This window comes from Pieris brassicae, chromosome 14 (genome assembly GCF_905147105.1).
Source record: "Pieris brassicae chromosome 14, ilPieBrab1.1, whole genome shotgun sequence".
In the NCBI taxonomy this organism is placed as follows: Eukaryota; Metazoa; Arthropoda; class Insecta; order Lepidoptera; family Pieridae; genus Pieris; species Pieris brassicae.
Genome location: NC_059678.1, coordinates 4,440,918 through 4,462,724, shown reverse-complemented (window position 1 = coordinate 4,462,724; position 21,807 = coordinate 4,440,918). Strand labels below are relative to the sequence as shown.

The window sequence follows — 21,807 nt, the reverse complement described above, 5'->3', positions numbered from 1 at the left end:
CGAGTTAATAGTCTTTCCACCACCACAAGATTGGTATCTAAGCGAGTGAAACCGCGGGGCATTGCCAGTAAAGAATATAAGCAGGCGACCTATTGGACATCATCAGAAAGGAGAATGTAATATTACAATTTAGGAGTGGGAAAAACTAAAGGGCTCATTTATTACTAAACTGATTATCAACTAAAACATATATATAGTCCGAGTTAATAGTCTTTCCACCACCACAAGATCGGAATCTCAGTGTAACCGCGGGGCATTGCTAATAAAGAATATAAGCAGGCGACCTATTGGACATTATTGAAAACGAGAATGTTATATTACAATTTACGAGTATGGGAAAAACTAAAGGACTCAATATTGGCTTCAAGTCTGCGATGTATGTCCTCATTCTGTAGGAGCCATCACCGTCCCCTGTTCCATAACTCAACGAAGTTCTCACCTGTATATGCAGCTCGAGGGGCAAAGGCCTAACGCTGGGGTGGAAGTTGAATGTCGCATTGGTATTGCAGCCTAGCCATTGGGCCACGTCCCTGGCGTCAGCTAGGGGGAGTGATAGAGCCACGATGCGGATCCCACGACCTGTGGAAATAGTGTTTTTTAAGTTTTGCATTACACGGCAACATTTGTAATCAGTTTTAAGTTAATATCTATGACGGGGATTCCCAGGATCCCAGTCCCAGTTTTTTTCATTACAATATAAATGAAGCATCATTTCCTACTTTATTTTCTTAATACAGAAACATTTATATATAATACGAGTGTAGAAATTTCTAAAGTTTATTTTTAAATTTTTTCTGATAATAATATACAAAAGGAAAATATATCTCTTAAAAAGATATAAAAAATTCGCGAACAGCTATTTTACGTACACGCTCGTAATACACAAAGATCATAATAATAATAATAAAATATGTTTATTCGTTTTAAGTTCAATTTCATTACAATGTGTAAGATTTGGGAACCTTTTTAAGTAAAAAATACCTGTGTGTGTTCCAGCTCTTTCATAACAAACTTAATTATACATTCCTTAATTAATTAGTTACATTTTTTATTTTATTTATTTTAGTTATTGATGTGTAACTGTTATCAACACGCTTGAGTGCTTAAGTGAGTGTGTGAGTTAGTCAGTGAGTACACAGTGAATGAATAAAGTCTGTAACTACATACTAGGCCTCAGAAGAAGCTCTAACTCTGCGTAGGGTATGTTCATGTACATGTTAAGCAGCCTATTTAATTTATTATATATGCAGTCTGCTTGCATATTGCGTCTGGCGAAGTCAGTCCTTACGGTCTGACCGACGACAACATCCCTATTTCTGTTTAAGAACAACCTACTATCAAATGGTAGCGCTCTGTGTGATTTTAAAATTAGACTCAGCACATACAGCTTCCTAACGGAAAGTAATTGGCTGAGATGTTAAAGCTCTCATGTAATCATGTAAAAAAACATATCAAATTCACTCTTTAATTAAAATTACAGATTTAAAAATATCGTTCAATCTACCAATTACGATACCGTACGCACGTACAGCGTGCCAATTCTTATAAGGCCGGCAACGCACTTGCGAAACTTGACAATATGAGTGTCTATGGGCTTGACAATATGTCTATCACTTAACATGAGTGCCTCCTGCCCGTTTGACCTCTGTTCTATAAAAAAGAGGAAAGGCCGGCAACGCACTTGCGATCCCTCTGACAATGTGAATGTCTATTATCACTTAAAATCAGGTGAGCCCCGATCGTTTGCCTTCCGTTCTATTGAAAAAAACCATTCTGAAAAGGCCGGCAACGCACTTTCGAGCTCTCTGGCAAAGTGAATGTCTATTATCACTTAAAATCGTTTGCCTTCCGTTCTATTGAAAAAAACCATTCTGAAAAGGCCGGCAACGCACTTTCGAGCTCTCTGGCAAAGTGAATGTCTATTATCACTTAAAATCGTTTGCCTTCCGTTCTATTACAAAAACATTCTTAAAAGGCCGGCAACGCACTTCCAATGCCATCTGGCATTGAGTGTCCATGGCGGTATCATTAAACTATAATATACAATACAATACAAAAACAATATGTTTTAAAGTAAAATTATGCGTTGTGTGAATTTTTAGTAAGGCAATGTACGCTAATTCTTTATTCTCTATGGTCGAGAATTAAAAAGTTACCTATCTGTGATGCGATATATCTCATTCGGGAGCAGACAACCTCCATGATGGGTCCCTCTTCTCCTCCCAAGAGCTGCAAGGCGTCCACTATCAGCAGGGATACGCTCTGAACGGATTTGCGGACTTTCCATCTAAAAAATATGTTAAAACGTCAAAAATTTATACATATATATATATGTATAAATTTTATTTTATTTTTTGTATGCTCGGCAATGCTCGGATTATCAGGTAATGCTCTGTTCGTGTCAATTCTTCTTTCTCCTTCTATTCTTTTCAGTTTGGAATCAACGTAACGAACATTGTTATGACCAATCAGAGCAGAGCAAATGCCTTGACTGTGGACAGTTCAGAGAACGCAGGACTGTTCTGATTGAGTCCTCATTGGAGCATTGTGGTGATGAGGTTGGATCGAGTTGAATCTAGAAGGTTGTGATTAAGTGGGATCGGTGCAAACTGCTCGACCCACTAAACCCACTAATCACGATGTCCACATCGATGGAGTAATGATATCTCTATGTAACTCCTGCTAAACGGCTGGATAAGCCGATTTTGATGATTTTTTTGTAAGTTCAGTGATGTTTGACAGACATTTTTGTATTTAAAACGTGTGTAAACGTCTTCTTACTGAAATTAGCGAAATCTTAAACCAATACAGCGTCGTTCTAGTATTACGTAAGCAGATTTACTGCATTGCCAACCCCCCCCCCCTTGTCGAATTCATTTATAAAGCATTAAGCATAATAGACAATGTGTAGGTAATATGTGTAAAAAAACTTAATGATTACTGTTGACGTAATCACCAGATAAGGATATCAAAGACCCCCCCCCCTCCTCTTGACGAATTCATTTTTTATAGAGCATTAAGCATAGACAATGTGTAGGTAATATGTGTAAAAAAACTTAATAATTACTGTTGACGTAATCACCAGATAAGGATATCAAAGACCCCCCCCCCCTCCTCTTGACGAATTCATTTGTTATAGAGCATTAAGCATAGACAATGTGTAGGTAATATGTGTAAAAAAACTTAATGATTACTGTTGACGTAATCACCAGATAAGGATATCAAAGACCCCCCCCCCCCTCCTCTTGACGAATTCATTTTTTATAGAGCATTAAGCATAGACAATGTGTAGGTAATATGTGTAAAAAAACTTAATAATTACTGTTGACGTAATCACCAGATAAGGATATCAAAGACACCCCCCCCCCCCCCCCCCCAATAATGCTTACGTAATACATGAACCGCCCCTAACTCCAATATGTATTGATAATGATAAAATAATTTCAACAATATCACAAAATGATTTGACTCTTTAAAGCCACTTAAAAACAATTTCCATTTACAATGACCTAAATCCAATACTAATCTTCCTATACGGTGTCACAACTGCAAAAATGTACATTGTTTTTTTTTTTTGTTTTTTTTTTCATTTTTTGTCAACGTTTCGTGAAGTAGGGCGAATGGAAAAAATATATGCTGAAGTTGAGTAGTCTATGTATCCATTTTAAAAGATCGATACACGATTTAGATAACTTCGCTCGATAGAAAAAAAATCCAAACATAGCCAATTTTTGACACTTTCAATTCATTTGACGAAAATGTATATGGAACATGATTTTGAAATTTACACTATATATGCCATCGCAAGTCAATCCATTTCAGAAAATAATTGATACAATTACATTAATTTAATGTTTTATGTAACTAATTGTTATTAGGGACAGGCGCGCCTCAGCGCTCCAGCGTACCACAGTCCACCCCGAGACACTGACACACAAATTCCAGATAAGGCCTGAACTACAAACGATAGTTTTTACTATTGGCTTTCGTTTAAGAGTCTGATAAACAAAATTATTGAAAAAAAAAAACATACCGTCTCGAAAGCACATCCCATTTATCAGCTGTGGTGATTATAATCTGTCCTTTGTTTAATAATTTGTGATCTGTGGCCGTTTCACCAGTGAGCTGGACCACCTTTAAAAAAAAAATCAAGAAAAACATCGTGAGGCTTGTCATAACGACCCGTCGGACGCATTAGATTGACAAATCATGTGACAGACATCTGAGGCCCAGACCTAAAAAGGTTGTAGCGCTATTGTTTAATTTACCGACATCAAAAAAGCTTTTTCAATTCGACCAGACAGAACTGAAAATTAACATGAACAGTGTTGCCTTGAGACTTGTAACTGTTATTTGACACTTTCTGTTAAATTATGTATAAGTGGAGAAACAGTACACATGTCAGAAGTGAAACTCCTTCTTGAATGACTACGAAGGTAAGAGCCCCAAAAGATGGTCATGTACCAGTATATGATCAATGCATATTTGTATATCCATATTCACACTGTATACGTTACGCGACAGTTCTAATATGTCAAATACTCAATAGCGTGCATTTTTTCTCGATCTCCCTTTCTCACTCTCTTTCAATCGTTCTCTCCCTTTTCTTCGACAAATGCTGTACATCTTCGAGACCTTTCCGTAAAAAATATCCTAAAGAAGTTTCACTTCAAAAACCGAAATATATACTCTTTGCGTTCATGGATAACTTCGTTTGTGAACCAATTTTGAGGATTTCTAGTTGGAAACCTTCTAGGGTCTGTCATCTGACGGCATCCCAGAGAAATCGAAGGGAAGTTCTGAAAATCGGTTCCAAATAAATGAAATGACTCCTTTGAAAGTCGCTCAGCACTCCCATTTCGAAGTATTGGAAAAAATGGGATTTGCATTAAAAAAACAATCAGTTTAAAAAAATACTATACAAAAATCCGTACCTTCAAACTGAACCTGGAGGCGAATTTATGATACCAATCAGCAAACACAATGTCCGCCAGTGCATCTCTGAAAAAAGAAAAAAACATTTTTACCTACCCCTTCACCAGGGACTGAAGGAACTGGTCACAAAGACCATACTGCAATTCGTATGTCAACTCAAAGACTCGTCTTGAGCGCTGTCAATGTCAAACGTCATATAAAAAAAGGCTTTGACAGCTCTTGAATATTAAGTTTGACCGACGGGCCTGAGTCTTATAAAACGTACTTAGGACTAAGTTCAAGAAGGTAAACGGGCAGGAGGCACATCTGATGTTCAGTGATACCGCACATGGACACTCTCAAAGACAGAGGGCTCGCAAGTGCGTTGCCGGCCTTTTTATAATTGGTACTTATAGAACAGGAGGCAAACGGGCAGGAGGCTCATCTGATGTTCAGTGATACCGCCCATGGACACTCTCAAAGCCAGAGAGCTCGCAAGTGCGTTGCCGGCCTTTTTATAATTGGTACTTATAGAACAGGAGGCAAACGGGCAGGAGGCTCATCTGATGTTAAATTATACCGCCCATGGACACTCTCAAAGCCAGAGGGTTGGCAAGTGCGTTGACGGCCTTTTAAGAATTGGTACGTTCTATGAAGGACCCTAAGTCGAATTGGATCGGAACACTTCTGAGGGCAGCCTGCTGGTTTCACGGCAGAAATTGCCATAAGAAACGCTCAGTGAGAATTCTCATCTCGTCAAAAATCAAAGATTTTGTATACAAAGGTTGTTGTGGAAAAAAACAATTTTCTTAAACTACATAGTAATAATAATAATAATTAAAAATTAAAAAAGTTCGATCCCTGTGGCAGTGATCTTAATGGCTTAAATGTGTCGTGTTGTCTCTCTCTTTAAAATATGGCAAGGGGGCCGATGGCTGACCATGCGTCATACTCGTGAACGGGAGCTACTTGTGGTGACTGGTTGAAGTTGAATTGGTGTATGCGGTGATGTTAGTTATTTCTGACTATGTATTTGCATGTTGTTCCCATAAGAATGTAAGTGCGTGCTCCTATTTCACCATGCCTCCTGCTGATAGAGGATATTTGACAGTCCGAGACAAATCTTTCTTTTTAATTTATTATTTATTACTTAAGATGTCATGTGGAACATGGTGTAATGGTTGCAGCTCTTTACAAACGTTGTGTAATACAAAAAACCTGGCGATAAAAAGAGTGGCGGAGAGTTTATTGACAGTTCTTCTCTTCCGTTCTACGTCCTTAATTTGAGAACTGGCAGTAAATGTAAAATTAGAAGCATTTAATGTATATTTCTTTTTGATCGACGTGATAATTGTGTTACCTATATGAGTAAATGATTTTTGACTTTGACTTTTGTGTTCCATTATTGCAGCATTTCCTGGCTGTATTCCGTCAAAGAAAGCACCAGCTCTGGTGTCACCGGTACTATCTACCAGGCGCCAGCTTAAATCTTCAATTGGCTGTGCCCTAAAACCCCACGGCCCAAGAGTCTCTACTCCAGAGGGATCAAAATCGAAGTTGGAGCAATGTCTCTTATATTGAAGAATAATTTTAAATTGAAGTTTGACATTTAACAGTGTGACGACCAGTTAAGATCACTCCTCTTTTCCACCGCGTCGGTGATTTTACAGCTGCGTGACGACACTGTGGGTGGAGCCAGTGGCAGGAACGCTCGAATGTAAAACCTGTACGCGCGAATTACGATCTCTTCTAATCGTTTTCTTTTCTCTTATTGTGCTCTCTTTTCTCTTCGGTGTAATCTTTTATGTTCCACTCTGGCGGTAGTTTTGATTTGCGTTCCTCAGACAATCTTATTGAAACTCCTATTCATAAAACAGATTTCTGTCACTCCTCCTTTACCGTGCAAAGTATCCTGCTATGGAATTCCCTACCAATTGATATCAGACGAGCTGAATCTTTGAATTTATTAAAAAATCTTCTTTTTGATAATTTTTCTTCTGCCTCGTAATTAGCTACTTATATATATTCATTGTGAGTCAATAAACCTTTGGATTAGCTTTTACATTTTTGGTTATACATATTTATATTTTTTCTTTAGATTTTATTTTAGTTATTTTGAGTTCTTTTTTTGTTAATTAATTATGCACTTCTTGTTCTTTACCCTCTGTAGGCGTTACTTTTTTATTCTCCCTGGTTGCCTGGAAGAAATCGCTTGTTAGCGATAAGGCCGTCCGCTGCCTAATGACTTTCGGAACCTGCTTTTTTATATGAATAATTTTGTATATTATGGTAAAGCAGTGTAAATAAATAAATAACTTTAATATACATACTGAAGACCTGCAGAAGTTTATTTGGAAACCCTACTGACTAGCTGATTCCAACAGTGAATAATATTGAAATAATCTTACTTTGGTACCAAATATACAGCTCTACCAGCTGGGTTAGTGGACAGCAATCGGAGTAGGGCCAACTCGGCAACCACAGACTTTCCGGAGCCACCAGGCGCGCCAACGAACACGTTGTCATCCGAATTGTACACCGCGTTGAACACCTGGAATGATAAATCACTTTACGACAAATACGCAAAGTACAAAACCAGAACGGGAAGAACGGTGAGGAGACTCACCGGTGCGTGCCGGCCTTTAATTGGAACGCTCTCTTCTTGAAGAACTAGCTTAATAAACCATTTGTTTAACTCACCTGCGTCTGAACTGGATTGAACTGGTCAAACGTCTCCGAGTACAGTTCTTCATACTTGGAGTTCCGTAGAGCTGATATCGGAAGAGGCTGGAGATCCAGAAGCTCTGTTGGAGGGAGATTCTTCTCGGGAAGTATCAGGTGGCGGAAGGAGACTGGGAGCTGGGTCTCTGCTGCTATCCACCTGGATTTTTTTATATTGTTATATAACATAGTATATTATTGTCCAAAAGCGTAATTAAATAATAACATATATATATATATATATATAATATTGAATTAAATATATATATATAGTTATTTTTATGTAATAGCAGGCAAACGGGCAGGAGGTTGATCTAATGTTATGCCCATGGGCATGGGCGAAATGATTCGAAATAACTTCCATGGGCTGGTTCCACATAGTGTAACGCTCAGTTGTGGAACTGACGTGGAGGTGATACGGATGGTATTTCGTATTCTGCTTTGACGTCCGATGATGAAACTGCAGGTATTAATCCGAACGACTCCTCTGAACACTCTCCATGGTAAATGCGGAAGAAGATGCAGAGAGACCCCACATCTCTGGAACGCCAAGGGATGAATCCACTCGGAAAGTAACTGGTCGTCGAGGATTGCAATCGCTTCGTTGAATACGATCAAGCCGAAGGATTTATTAAAAAAAAAACTAATTCTTAATTATGTCCATCACCTTTTTTTTTAACTTTATCTCACCTATCAGAAACTACCCGCAAAAAGTACTGCGGGGGTAGAGGCTCGAATACCGGCACAAACAGTTTAACGTGATGTTCATCCTTGCAGTACTTCTCTTTGAGGAGGAAGAACTCATGGTGGAGTATCACCTCACCATCTACGTCTTCAACCAGGATCCAGAACGCTTCCGATTGGCCATGGATCTGAAACAACAATTTCATGGACTTTTGGGATTGTACAGCAGTTTTAGCCCACATCTCCACCCTGAGGTCGTGTATTGAATTCAGGCCACACCAATGGACTTTTGTTAGGTGAAAGTGTCAAGGTATAAGGGGCCGTTCCAGTACGTACGTAAGCAGATTTACTGCAATTTATCCCCCCCCCCCCCCCTTCCACTTGTCAACAAAAGTAAGCAAAGCCCTCAAAAGTAGTACATAAACGTATTCAATATTTATAGAGCATTAAGCATAGACAATGAGTGTAAATATGTGCTAAATATGGCTATATGTGTAAATAAATAATCACGTACGTAAGAAACGTCCGTATTCGTTCGTATACGTTCACAAAAGCATAAATATTTTTATGTATGGGAATAGACAACTGTCGAAGTAGACGGGGAGAAATTGGCCGTGTCAGAAATTCTGGTTAAATGTATACGAAGAACAACTTTTGTCGTTATCAAAAACATTAAAAAATCTTCCTACTAGAGTTTATAAAAAATTGTACAACTTTTGGAAAAAAATATTAATACATAATAATTAATATTAGTTATAATATATTTTATTAATGTGATAAAGTAATGTAAAATTCCTGAGACAAATGCACGCCATTATATATGGCAGAACAAGCGAACTTTCGTTGTAAATAATATAATAAAAAATGTGTGCGTGTACGTACACACGTAAGAAGTGAAACATCTTTATGACCTTATTTTTCCTTTTTGATCTACTATATGCAACTTTATAGAAATTGGTTAAATAAAGTTCAACAAAAGGCTTTTATTATCATAGACATGAATACAAATAATACAATTATTTCATTTTAACTTATCACTACTAAGATTATTACAGAATTTCATTAATTGTAATACAATTATTAGTATCATTGTTATCGTTATTATATATTTTTGTTATTAATGGCTTCGAATCAACCATGGTAGGGACGAGAAAAAGATGGCGCGTAACGGTAAAATGTGACGCGTAACTGTAAAATGTGACGCGTAACGGTAAAATGTGACGGTTATTTTTTTTTCAACTCCGATAAAGAAGTTTCAGTTCAATAAATTAACCTAACTTTATTGTAAAGAGATTTTAAACTTTCGAAGGAATCGTTTCATAATTTTTTAATTTTGAACACATTTTCGAAGGTTTCCCTCGATTTCTCTGGGATCCCATCATCAGATCTTAGTTCTCTTATAATAGTACAACCCATGAGATGTCTCCATGCCAACCTAAAATAATCAAGCTGTCTATGAATCGTCATAGACAAAAATATTGAGAGACCTCCTCCTTTTCTGAATTTGCTTCCCAAGTTCGAGGGTTGTAACATCCAGTTCTAACTAACCTTCTCGTCCCACTGAAAGTCCGGTGTAATCGTCAACTCCACCCGCAATGTGGACCTCGTGATCGGCTGTATGTGCGTCGATAGCTCCAACTTGGGGAACTGATGAACGTATTTGTGAATCATTTTGCCGAGCTTCGGCGCTCGGACCAGCTCGCCGATCTCGTTCGGTCCCAATTCGTACAACTTCTCCCATGGGAAGTTCTTCTTTTCGAGTTTCTTTATCACCTGGAATAAATGTGTTAAGTCGCGTTCATTTTTGCCACTAAAACCAACAAAAACAGCCGCGCACCGCCACTATGTGGAACCAACTGCCCATTAAGTATTTCCGAACGAATTCCACTTAATATTCAAAGAGTATACGAATTGTTAAAAGGCCGGCAACACACTCGCGAGCCCTCTAGCATTGAAAGTGTCCATGAGCTGCGGTGTCACATAACATCAGGTGAGCATCCTTCCCGTTTGCCCCCTGTTCTAACATTTCAAATTCTTAAAAGGCCGACAACGCACTCGCAAGCCCTCTGGCATTGAGAGTGTCCATGGGCGGCTGTATCATTTTACATCAGGTGAGCCTCCTCCCCATTTGCCCCCTGTTTTATCATTTCAAATTCTTAAAAGGCCGGCAACGCACTCGCGACCTTTCTTGCATTGAGTGTCTATGGGCGGCGATATCAGTTAACATTAGGTAAGCCTTCTGTCCGTTTAACCCCTGTTCTATAAGTACCAATTCTTAAAAGGCCGGCAACGCACTCGCGAGCCCTCTGGCATTGAGTGTCCATGGGCGGCGATGTCACATAACATAAGATCATCCTGTCCCACCCATTTTATAAACAAAAATATTCCCATTTCTTCTGTGACTGACAACGATTAACGCCGGATTCCTCACGGATGTTTTTGTTCACCGTACGAGCTAGTACTGTAGTGTCATAGACAGTCCATCCAGCAGCAGATCGAAGCTTCCTCGGGGTTCAGATCCGTACGCTGAAGCCACCAGACCAGTGCTCCACGCACCAAATGCGGTAATTTTTCGAAACCACTTCAACTAATTCTACATACCTCTTCCGGCATTTTCCTAAACTGCCTCAACGGTGACATTGACTGCCACATTCGCCTGTCCACCATTTTGCATAACGCCAACGTTTTGTCCACCAGCTGAGCCCAACCTGTGAAATTTATTTCAACATTACAAATTGATAACGACTGTAAACAGTTTTGGACCAAGTGTGTCTCCTTGCTTAACTCCCCTCTTTAACAGGAAATTCCTCCCCGTTTTTGTTCAGTCAGATTGTCGCTGTTAATTTTTTGTAAATTTATTTTATAATTTCAACATATTTACTGTCAATGCCATTATTTATTAGCGACATCCAAATACCAATAATGTCTTAGAGAATCAAAAGCCTTACTATAATCTACAAATTCCGTATATATATCGTTTAACTCAAAAAAAGTTAATTCGGATCATAGTTAACATAGAACAAACAGACAGCTGCAAACCACATTTCATAAAACTAAACATTATCACTCTACCCTCATTATACATATTGGAAATCTGTAAATTTGCCCATACACACAAAGAATTTTACACCACACGCGAAGACATACACACAAGATATACACTTCGACACAAAAAACGCCTAAACCTACCATCTTCCCGATTACAAATACATGCATCAAGCCCACTAGTCATGTCAATCAAAATTTATAATAAACTACCGGAGACACTAAGAAATGAAAAAAAGATACATATATTTACAAACAAACTAAAAAAACTTCTTATACGTAAATGTTATTATAGCGTTAATGAGTACCTAGAAGATAAAAATATAGCTTAATTTCATGATTATTAATCCCTAAATATACAAAATTCAATAAATAAAAAAATGTTATTCTATGTAATTGGTACTAGCCTGGAGTGTGAAGTTTTATGTGATACTTTTAAATTGTGTTGCTATTAGCTATGTTATATAGGTTTCGTAATGCCTTCTTTTGCTGTGCCCCAACAGGGTCCATAATATTGTACCTAGCTTTAAGCCTCATAAACATCTTTTGTAACGTTATGGAATGCAAATAAATACATGAATACATGAATAGCATTTCGATTATTAACGCGGCAATAACTAGAAATAATCTGTTTTGACGACAATACTGTTTTGCACAGAAATTCACAAATCTGTGTTGTACGTACCTCTATGTAAAACAATTTCGAATATGGCTCTCAACAAACGGCAAGCGGACTGAGTGACGTACACCATGTCGGCCATTAAGGCGAACCCTTCCAGCTTCAGCTGTGAGATATACGCTTGCAGGAGCACGTTGATCTTTGCTGACGGCTCTTCAATGCTCTCCTTTATTGGAATTGGTACCTGCACATATCATAAAAATAAGTACGGAAAACTTCCCAAATAACTTTTTGGAAGTAATTGGGTGCTATCCACCGGAATCCTCAAGACTAAAGGAAACGTAGCCGTCCAAAACTGGCCTGACAACGAAGTATCAGTAAAGGCGAAAGGAAAGACCTGGAGTGAAAGCAAAAAGACTTTCAGGCTGGTATTCTATGCTGGTATATATGGTACACATGTGGGACTTTAAGTCAAATAAGTGATATTTTTAAGAATTTCTTAAAGAGTCTTCGTCAACCGTTCTATTTTCAACTTTTCTCCTGACTTTAATTATGTGTATTCGTTGAACTCATTACCAAAACCATTAAAAATAATTAATTTATAACAAATTCCTTTAAGAGCGTGGCGGAGAGTTTATTGCCAGTTCTTCTCTTCCGTTCTAAGCCCTTGATTTGAGGACTGGCAGTAAATGTAAAATTAGATTAGAAATGTATTTCTTTATTGACGTTCGTAAGTGTACACTGTGTTACTGAATAAATGATTTCGATTTTTTTAATTTTAAATCAGCAGAAACTACGACTAGGGTCAGCCATAGACAATCTCATATTTCGTTTACAATCACATAGATGGTCAACAAATGAGGACATTTCACAAAATACATGAAAATTATAAATAATGCAACGGCGGTTTATCGCTAGCAAGCGATGTCTTCCAGACAACCCTGTTAAGGGAAATAAACTAATTAAAGAAATATAAATATATATATATAAACTAAAAGCTACTCTCAAGGATTCACGCAATGCAATACAAAAGAATTGAGCAGGATAGGATATGAAGGTAGAGTGGAATATAGAAGTGGAATTATATAAGAAATGTTTATTCAGAAGAGTTTTAAAAGATGTTAGGGAGGTAGCCAATTGCTTGGAGTCGGAGATCCTAAACGAATTGAAAAGATGGAATTTCCTAAAAGCATGATGAAGAAAAAAAGAGCATCTTTTGTTTAGAAACTGGTTAAGTTAAGTGATATTACGAGTAGCAACTGTTTTTCTACTAACAAATATTTTAGCATACAGGCTCCTGAATTACCCTCAAATAGACCACCTCTCACGTTACATCAGATTACAGGACCTCTTAATCATCGTTGTACCCAGAATAAGCATGTCAGAACTTTCACTCACCCGTTCCATAAGCTTATGCAGCTCCAACTTCTCCTCATCTCTGACATTGATATGCTTGAATTCCCCTGATAACGAGAATACACGGAACAATTCAATCTCCCCCAAGGTAGGTTTGAGGAGTTGATTGTAGTTCTGCATCGTCTCAAATGTACAGTAGAAATGCGAGGCAATACGGCCGAGTTCGGTTGGTTGGAAGTGTCCGGATTTTCTCTCGTATTTAATTAGACCCGCCCTGAAATATAGAACAAATCAACCCAACCTTTTTTCCCCTCCCCCCAGTTTAGCCAAAATTATTATAATCCCCCCCCCCCCCCCCCAAGTATGTAACGTTATGTACATTTACGTGGCAGATACTGTTATGAAGTTTAATTTTGTCGGGAAAAAAAATTACGACTACCCTCAAAAAAAATTACAACTACCCTCAAAAAACTTTTCCATCTCAACTTAATTGCTGTCACACTTTTTTATAATACGGTTAGCGGTGTACTGTTATTTTTGTGTTATAATAACCCTTTGCATTGCCAAATATCTTTATCTATTGCGGGATATTTTTTGGTATAATAGACAAGTCTGTTCTTTCATGCCAAACAACTTTTTGATTCTAATGCCAGTTTTCCGATGTTTTCCTTCGTACGAGCGTGTTAAATAGACAAAAAAGTCCATTAAACCCAGACATAAGGTATGTGGGTAGCACGCACAGCTTTTAAAATCTACCCTCCTATAAAATTTCTGACACTACTCACTTATCCAACAAAGCAGCGGCCGTATGGACCAAGTCAGCTCTGTGTAACTCCAAAAGGTTGTCATCCTTCATCTTATCCGCTTGGATTCCGTATAAGGCTGGTTGGCGAAGCATTCGTATATAGAGGTAAGTGTACCCTAGAAAAGCGTTATAATATAATATATAAAGATGTTGGTATCGATGGATTGGAGAAATACTCAAATTGAAAATTTTCTTACCAAGCCATGTGACAGCATCCCTGACGCTCTGTACCGAACCCAGGACAATCTCAGCATTCAACATATCAGGTAACTTGGCAATCATTTGGGACTCAATCGGCAGCTGTTGGTTGAGTAACGATAGGTAATACTGAAGTTCTGAGTGGTTTGTGATTAGAATACCTGGAAGAAAAGGTTTTTGGAGTCATAAAGGAGAAATAAAGTCGTCTTTTAAGAAAATAACGTAATGCAACTCCTTACAAACTGTGTAAAACAAAAAAAATGGCGATCAAAAAGAGTGGCAGAGAGTTGACTGCCAGATCTTCTCTTCCGTTCTACGACCTTGATTTGAGAACTGGCAGTAAATGTAAAATTAGAAGAATGTATATTTCTTTTTTGACGTTCATAAGTTTTTTTGACTTTGTGGTATTCTTGAAATAATAGAAAAGACAAAAAGTGAAACCTCTGGAATTCCTGGCGTGGGCTGGTTGGTCTCTTCTATTCGTCATATTAATGATTTTATTTATGACTTGATAATAACTACATAACACAATTGTTACATTTCAATTTTTAACAAAGTCAATAACAACAACTTGTTAATAAATACAATATTAAGAGAATCCAAAATGATATATCACCTGCATCATGAGCACACATGTACACACACCCTCACTTCCACACCATCATACAGCACAAGTATTTAATAATGTGTATTTGTTATTGTAATATATAATTTATGTTAATAAATAAAACAAAAATGAAACAGTTAAAAATATCAATGGGGCCACAACCTCTTTAGGTCTGGGCCTCAGACTTCTGTATCTATTTCAAGATATGTTAATCTAATTGACAAGTAGGTGATCAGCCTTCTGTGCCTGACGCACGACTTTTTGGGTCTAAGATAAGCCGGTTTCCTCACGATGTTTTCCTTCACCGTTCGAGCTAATGTTAAATGCGCATATAGAAAGAAAATCCATTGGTGGAGCCGGGGATCGAACCTACGACCTCAGTCATCTATAATATCCAACAACATTCGAATACATTTCTCTCCATCCTATCCATGCATCTCTTTCGCTCCAAAATAAACAGACAGAGAGCAAAGTACATTACAAACATTCTTGCATCCCTTTCACTCATAGAGAAAAGAGAAACTCACCCTCTCCCTTCGTATCATACTGCGGCCGACCAGCTCGCCCCAACATCTGCAGGACATCCAAAGCCCCCAATTCCGTCCATCTTCCTTTTTCCGGACTATACACCTGGGTCCCTTTCACGATTACCGTGTGAGCTGGTAGGTTCACACCCCACGCCAAGGTGGCCGTAGACACTAGGACCTAAAGTATTTATTATTTATTTTATTATGGACATAGACATAACACTTAACTTAGAAAACAATAGACACTCAATGTTAGAGGGCTCGTGAATGCGTTGCCGGCCTTTTAAATATTTGTACTGATAGGACAGGGGACAGGAGGCTCACCTGATGTTAAGTGATACCGCCACCATTCGACATTCAATGGCAGAGGGCTCGCGAGTGTGTTGCCGACCTTTTATAAATTGGTACTCATAGAACGGGGGGCAGGAGGCTCATTTTATGTTAAGTGATACCGCCGCCATTGGACACTGAGAATGCCAGAAGGCTCACGAATGCGTTTCCAGCCTTTTAAGAATTGGTATCCTCTTTGAAGGACCCTAAGTCGAATTGGTTCGGTAATACTTCAAAGGACTGGCTCCAAATAGTGCAACGCTCAGTTGTGGAACGCACGTCGAGGTCATACGGATGGTATTTTGTATTCTGCCTTGACTGATGATGAAACTGCAGGTATTAATCCGAAGACCACCCCTGAACAGTCTCCATGGTGAATGCGGTAGAAGATGCAGACAGACCCCACATCTCTACACCAAGGGATCAAACCGCTCTGAGAGGGATAAGTCCGCCGCAAGGAGCTGGTACTGGAGGGCTCCCGCCCAGAGCTGACGACAGTACCCCATATGGGGCCGAATCCGCGCTTTACACAGTAATTTTAACACTCTACGGCCAGAAATCTTCCATCACAACATACCTGTATATGCCTATCAGCGAACAGGTCCTCCACTAATGTCCTATCAACACGGCTCATTCCAGCATGATGTATTGCAAATCCATACGGAAGCAGCTCCCTCAACTCTGGATTCTTCACTTGCTCCGCCTCAGTACGTAGAACTTCGACACTAGCTGAACCCTCCCTGATGGAATTATATGCCATTAAAAAAACGACCGCTGGCTTTGACACAGATTTGACAAACAAAATCTATTCTTAAGGGAATTTTAACGCAACAGCGTATACGTGCAACCTTCGCACGGAATTCGTACGTTACGTACGTTCAAATACACGCTCGTAAAAGACATGCCTTACTCCATGACCCGTATCAGGCCCAGAAGGCACCTCCTTTCTATTAAGAAGCGATGACGAAGCACAAAAATGTCAGACCAAGGGTTGCAGAGCCACTGGTTTCCTTTAACGGGAACCTATTGGTACAGAAAGAGTTCATGCGTCCTTGGATGGAGAGGATTTCGTTCAGAGATAATAAGTTTGTTCCTCTCCACTCCATGGAGCAGTGTTGGGCTAGTGGCTTCAGCTTGCGTCTCTCATCCCTGAAGTTGAACTTCAGCTGTGCACCAATGGACTGTCTATATCCGCATTGAAGGTTCAGAAAGAAAATCATCACGAGAAAACCAACTTGCCTTAGACCCAACACGACGGCGTGTGTCACAGAAGACTGATCACCTACTTGCCAGTAGATTGACAGGAAACAGATACAGAAATCTGAGGCCCTGACCTAAAAAGGTTGTAACACAAATGCTCACCTAAGAAACTGCCCCAAGGTATCTTTCTCGAGACACATGTCGCGAATCGCACGCGCAGTCTTCCCCGTCTCTTTCCTAGAATGTACGAAGACCAGGATCTGGAAACACGTTACAGAATTACGTAAAAAAATCCACGATTCCAAACCTTAACACTGTTACCTGGTTATTACCTGATTCCTTCCAGCGTGTTCCATAGCTTTTTCATAGACGATATCGTTCATGACCTGGAATCTTTTGAGTGCCTTTTTCTCCGTCACACCAATGTACTGCTGTTCGAGGGCTACCGGTCTGGAAAGAGACTGACAATATACATACAGGAAATGCTTAATATATAAAAATGAAATCCCTATTTCCCTTGGTCACGGCATCACGCGTGAACGGCTGGACCGACTTCGCTAATTCTTTTTTTGTTGTCTTTGTTAATGTCAGGAGAAGATTCTTATGAAAGAAAAAATTTAGAAAATTTAAGAAAATTTAAGAATACTTTTGTTACTATAGCAAATTTCGAACTTTTTTTATATAACCTTACGGCGTTTGACATAAGATTGACACAATGCTTGCTGCAAATGTCGTCAAAGAGGATGTAAGAAAAATTAGTCAGAGTTATTATATTGATACAATACATATAAAATAATTACAGTCGCTAATTGTTTGTGGCATTAATCAATAATGTTACAAACAGACCTATTTATCTACCTACGCCAGAAAAACAAACAAAGAATGTTATCATAAAGCATTTTTAGTTAATTATACCAATTCGAAATCAATATTCATAGTTAAGACAGGACAGCTGTCGGGTCAGGTAGTGTTTGATATTTATGGCTTTGTTTGTCAACAGATTCCTCGAAAACAATGAATCATATCGACTTGATACACAATTTTAAACAACATATGGCTATGAACACAATTCTTCAAATGTACATTCAAATCCAATCAACTTACACAACAATTCCATCAAAATCAGTTCAGTAGTTTTTGAGATATCCACACAATTTTTTTTTTTCGTTTTTCACATACTAATAAATGCCTAAAATATTCAATAATTACCGGAAAGAGTTGTCGAAATAAAACAATCCTTTTTCCGGTTTCACGCGTAAAAACGCAGCTACATCTGTATAGTTCGGCAACGTGGCTGATAATCCTATCAGACGAACCTGTATTAAAAGAGAATTGTCTTTGAATAAAATATAAAGTGATAAGGCACAGACGGCCGATCGCCTATTAGAAATCACGGAACATATACACATTTACAATCTGAGGCGCAGAGCTAAAAGGTTGTAGCGCCACTGGTTCAGATTTTACAAGCCCTGCGGTTTTTGTCCAAGTTTTTGAAGTTATATTTCTGTTGGAGCGTTACCTTGCGACACCCTGAAGTTAGTTAGTCAATATGTTAGTTTTTTGAAGTGAAAATTCTTTATCGGCGTTGGAAAAAAATTACCGTCACATTTTCCGGTTACGCGTCACATTTTACCGTTACGCGCCATCTTTTTCTCGTCCCTACCATGGTTGATTCGAAGCCATTAATAACAATAATATATAATAACGACAATTAATGAAATTCTGTAAGAATCTTAGCAGTAATAAGGTTAAATGAAATAATTGTATTATTTGTATTCATGTCTATGACAATAAAAGCCTTTTGTTAAACTTTATTTAACCAATTTCTGTAAAGTTGCATATAGTAGATAATTTTTCGTAAAATAAGGTCATAAAGTAGTTTCACTTCCTACGTGTGTACACTAGTACACACACCATTTTTTGGAAGCTCGCCGTTGACTTGAAGACACATGGATATTTGGTAAGAGGACCAGAAAAGTGGAGCAACAAAGGACAAAACTGGTACCCAAGGAAAATAAACGAAAAAGAGGAACATTTAGAAGGTGGATAAGTCAGGAGGAAGAGGAGAGGGGGGAGAGGAGGACGAAATATACAGGATTTAAGATGAAATTATTACGATGCTCCAAGGTTACCTCTTCCTGTGTTTGTTCAACTGTCCTCAACGTTCTGGCAACTAGGGCTTCTAAGACCGGACCCCTCTCGTCGTGTAACAGATGGATTTCATCAATGATTATGAGACGAACCAGATTTGTGAACGATCTCTCGCCACCTGCAATTTACAAAGCTCCGTATCAAAGTCCGATAACGCCACGCCCACTACTGATATGAAACTGGGAACTTTTACACGTTTACGGACGTAAAAGTTCTTATTGACGAGCGCGGACACTATACATACACTTATATACGTAGTGTATTTATTATTACATATATGATTAGGTCTATCTCTGAAAAAAAATACATTCCAAGACAAGTTCAGCAGGCTGAAATGTGATTTATGAATGTTTCAAGAAGCGCTCTACCAGATACCAAAAAATTCTGGCTAAAATCGTTTTTAGCAGGCTGAAACATTTTTACGTGCTCTTAAAAACTAATCAAAGGAGAAATTCACGATCCCAACCAGAAATATATTAACTCTCGTTAAACGTAAATTAATCAATAAAGATTTGTATAATTATGCCGATCATTCAAAAGATTGATTTGCACCAGTTCAAACAATTTGTATGACTCAAAACTTGGCGACTAAAAAGAGGGGCGAAGTGTTTCTTGCCAGTTCTTCTTGCCTACGCCCTGGAACTCGCGAACTGGTAGTAAACGTAAATTTAGCAACAGTTTAACATCTCTTCTGTAAACTTTTTATTTATTTATTAACACTTCGTTACACTACAATATAAAAAAAATGAACATAATTAAATCAAAAGGAGAGCAACTGGCAGCCTTATCGCTTTCGAGCGATCTCTTCCAGGCAACCTCTGTGAGTAAAGAAATGTATTAAATTACATAAGATAGGCAAGTAGTGCAAAAATACATGTTATACACAGTTATTAAGACAAAACTAAAAAGGAAGAAAAAAAAAACAACTAAAACTAACTGAACCAACTAAAACAACTAAAAAAACTAAACTAAAAAGATGATACATTAAAAATAGAAAGTAAAAAGAAAATAACAACTTTATCATACAAATAAAAAAACAAAAAGTAGCAACAGCTCCATATGTAGAGTGATACTACAGCCCTATGGACACTCGTGCCAAAAGGCTCGCAAGTGTGAGCCCCTTTAAGACCTGGAAAAACTAGTGAAACTGCTGCTGCTCCTCACCTTTCCTGGTAACAATGTCCCATTTCTCCGGCGTGCACACGATCAGCTGCGTGGCGTCGATCTGTTCCCTCGTAAGCTGATGGTCTCCGGTCAGCTCTGACACCTTCATGTTGTACGCGGCTAAACGCTTGCTAAAATTTCCCACCTAAAACATATAATAAGTAAAAATACTTTTAAATAAAAATATAAGACGGCCAATATCCAGGAATCGTGGAGACCCATGGTAAACGCCGTTGGTAGAAGAAAATGATCGTTATGGCTTCGTAACGGTGTGCGCAAGAGTTGCTGCTTCTTGCGCAGGACAAGACACGCTTTAAGAGACTGACTGATTGCAAATACCCGCAGAAAAAATTGTTTTGAAAGACTTATGTAATTCATTGAATATTCATTATTTTACTTATTCTTCACGTGTATTTAATTAATTATTATATTATTTTTATTAATATTAATTTAAATAGAAAATCTTAACAATAAATTACCTAAATAAACACTAAATTCATATCTCGTATTCAAATCTCTCATCCACAAGACTTTAAAATCTTTATCGAAGTTCAGACTACGGTCTAACCCATTGCAACAACTTAAATAGATTCTACCCTCATTTAGTTTAATAAACAATAAAATTTATAAACATCTTATAACAAACAACTTAACCAATTTCTTATTGACACTGCAAGGATTTAGCGTTTAAAATACAGGCTAGGCCTAGTTTAAACGCTAGTGCTCATAGAAGTATATTATGTTAATCAAAATGAATATTGTATATATGTATGTACAACGTTTCGTTGCCTATTGTATGTTTACAACCTTTAGAATGTAAGTACAAAATATAATGTTTTTTGAGTCAAATAAAGATTTTTTTTATTGGAACAGCCAAGAGAAACTTAGTTTAAAATAATTAATTTAGAAGATACAGCTAGGAACTACCCGCATTAAAGGTCTACCACGAGTTTTAACTTTTTATTATTACTACTATGTAGATTAAGATCAAATATATAACATTCTCGTATTTGTAATGAAACTCCTCCGTAATGGCTCCACGGAATTTCGTGAAATTTTGTTTGCATAGATGTTAAGAGTGGTCCAGCAATATTTTTCTATAATACAACATACAAAAATACATACAACCCAAAATTTTCACCCCCCCTACGACGAACCCCTATTTTTATTAGTTAATAAATACATATGACTTGAATACAGAGGTTTATATAGAGACAAAAATCACGGAAAAACCTAAAAACTTTTCATTCCAGAAAACCGAAGTCACTGTGGTAGCAAAGCAAAATGTACCATGTTTATGTGTATCAAACGGCTAAGTATTTAAGAGTAACGAAGTCCGCGGGGACCATACTTGCATATAGACCTTAGTTATAACGCAACAACAATGTTCTTATATCACTCATAGCTTTTATATGAATTTGTTCTTTTAAACTTGGGCCATGGGGCTCAAGTTCTACTAATGAAAGATTTCAAGGCGTCTGATAGA

The 21,807-nt window shown here is 38.0% G+C and overlaps 1 protein-coding gene across 1 annotated transcript in view; it reads right to left on the bottom strand.

Annotated features, from left to right (window-relative positions):
• Positions 1-21,807, bottom strand: part of LOC123718238 (putative U5 small nuclear ribonucleoprotein 200 kDa helicase) — a 49,480-nt gene that overhangs the window by 11,161 nt on the left and 16,512 nt on the right. The window contains exons 13-32 of the mRNA XM_045674716.1: positions 20,322-20,466; positions 19,139-19,275; positions 18,216-18,322; positions 17,339-17,456; positions 17,169-17,266; positions 16,384-16,546; positions 15,477-15,654; positions 14,342-14,503; positions 14,125-14,260; positions 13,382-13,613; positions 12,050-12,227; positions 10,921-11,027; positions 9,868-10,092; positions 8,326-8,507; positions 7,615-7,795; positions 7,323-7,465; positions 4,935-5,001; positions 4,034-4,134; positions 2,157-2,287; positions 440-579 (exon numbers count right to left, since the gene is read on the bottom strand). Coding sequence (XP_045530672.1) covers positions 440-579; positions 2,157-2,287; positions 4,034-4,134; positions 4,935-5,001; positions 7,323-7,465; positions 7,615-7,795; positions 8,326-8,507; positions 9,868-10,092; positions 10,921-11,027; positions 12,050-12,227; positions 13,382-13,613; positions 14,125-14,260; positions 14,342-14,503; positions 15,477-15,654; positions 16,384-16,546; positions 17,169-17,266; positions 17,339-17,456; positions 18,216-18,322; positions 19,139-19,275; positions 20,322-20,466 — 2,931 coding nt within the window. The remainder of the gene's footprint in view (positions 1-439; positions 580-2,156; positions 2,288-4,033; positions 4,135-4,934; positions 5,002-7,322; positions 7,466-7,614; positions 7,796-8,325; positions 8,508-9,867; positions 10,093-10,920; positions 11,028-12,049; positions 12,228-13,381; positions 13,614-14,124; positions 14,261-14,341; positions 14,504-15,476; positions 15,655-16,383; positions 16,547-17,168; positions 17,267-17,338; positions 17,457-18,215; positions 18,323-19,138; positions 19,276-20,321; positions 20,467-21,807) is intronic.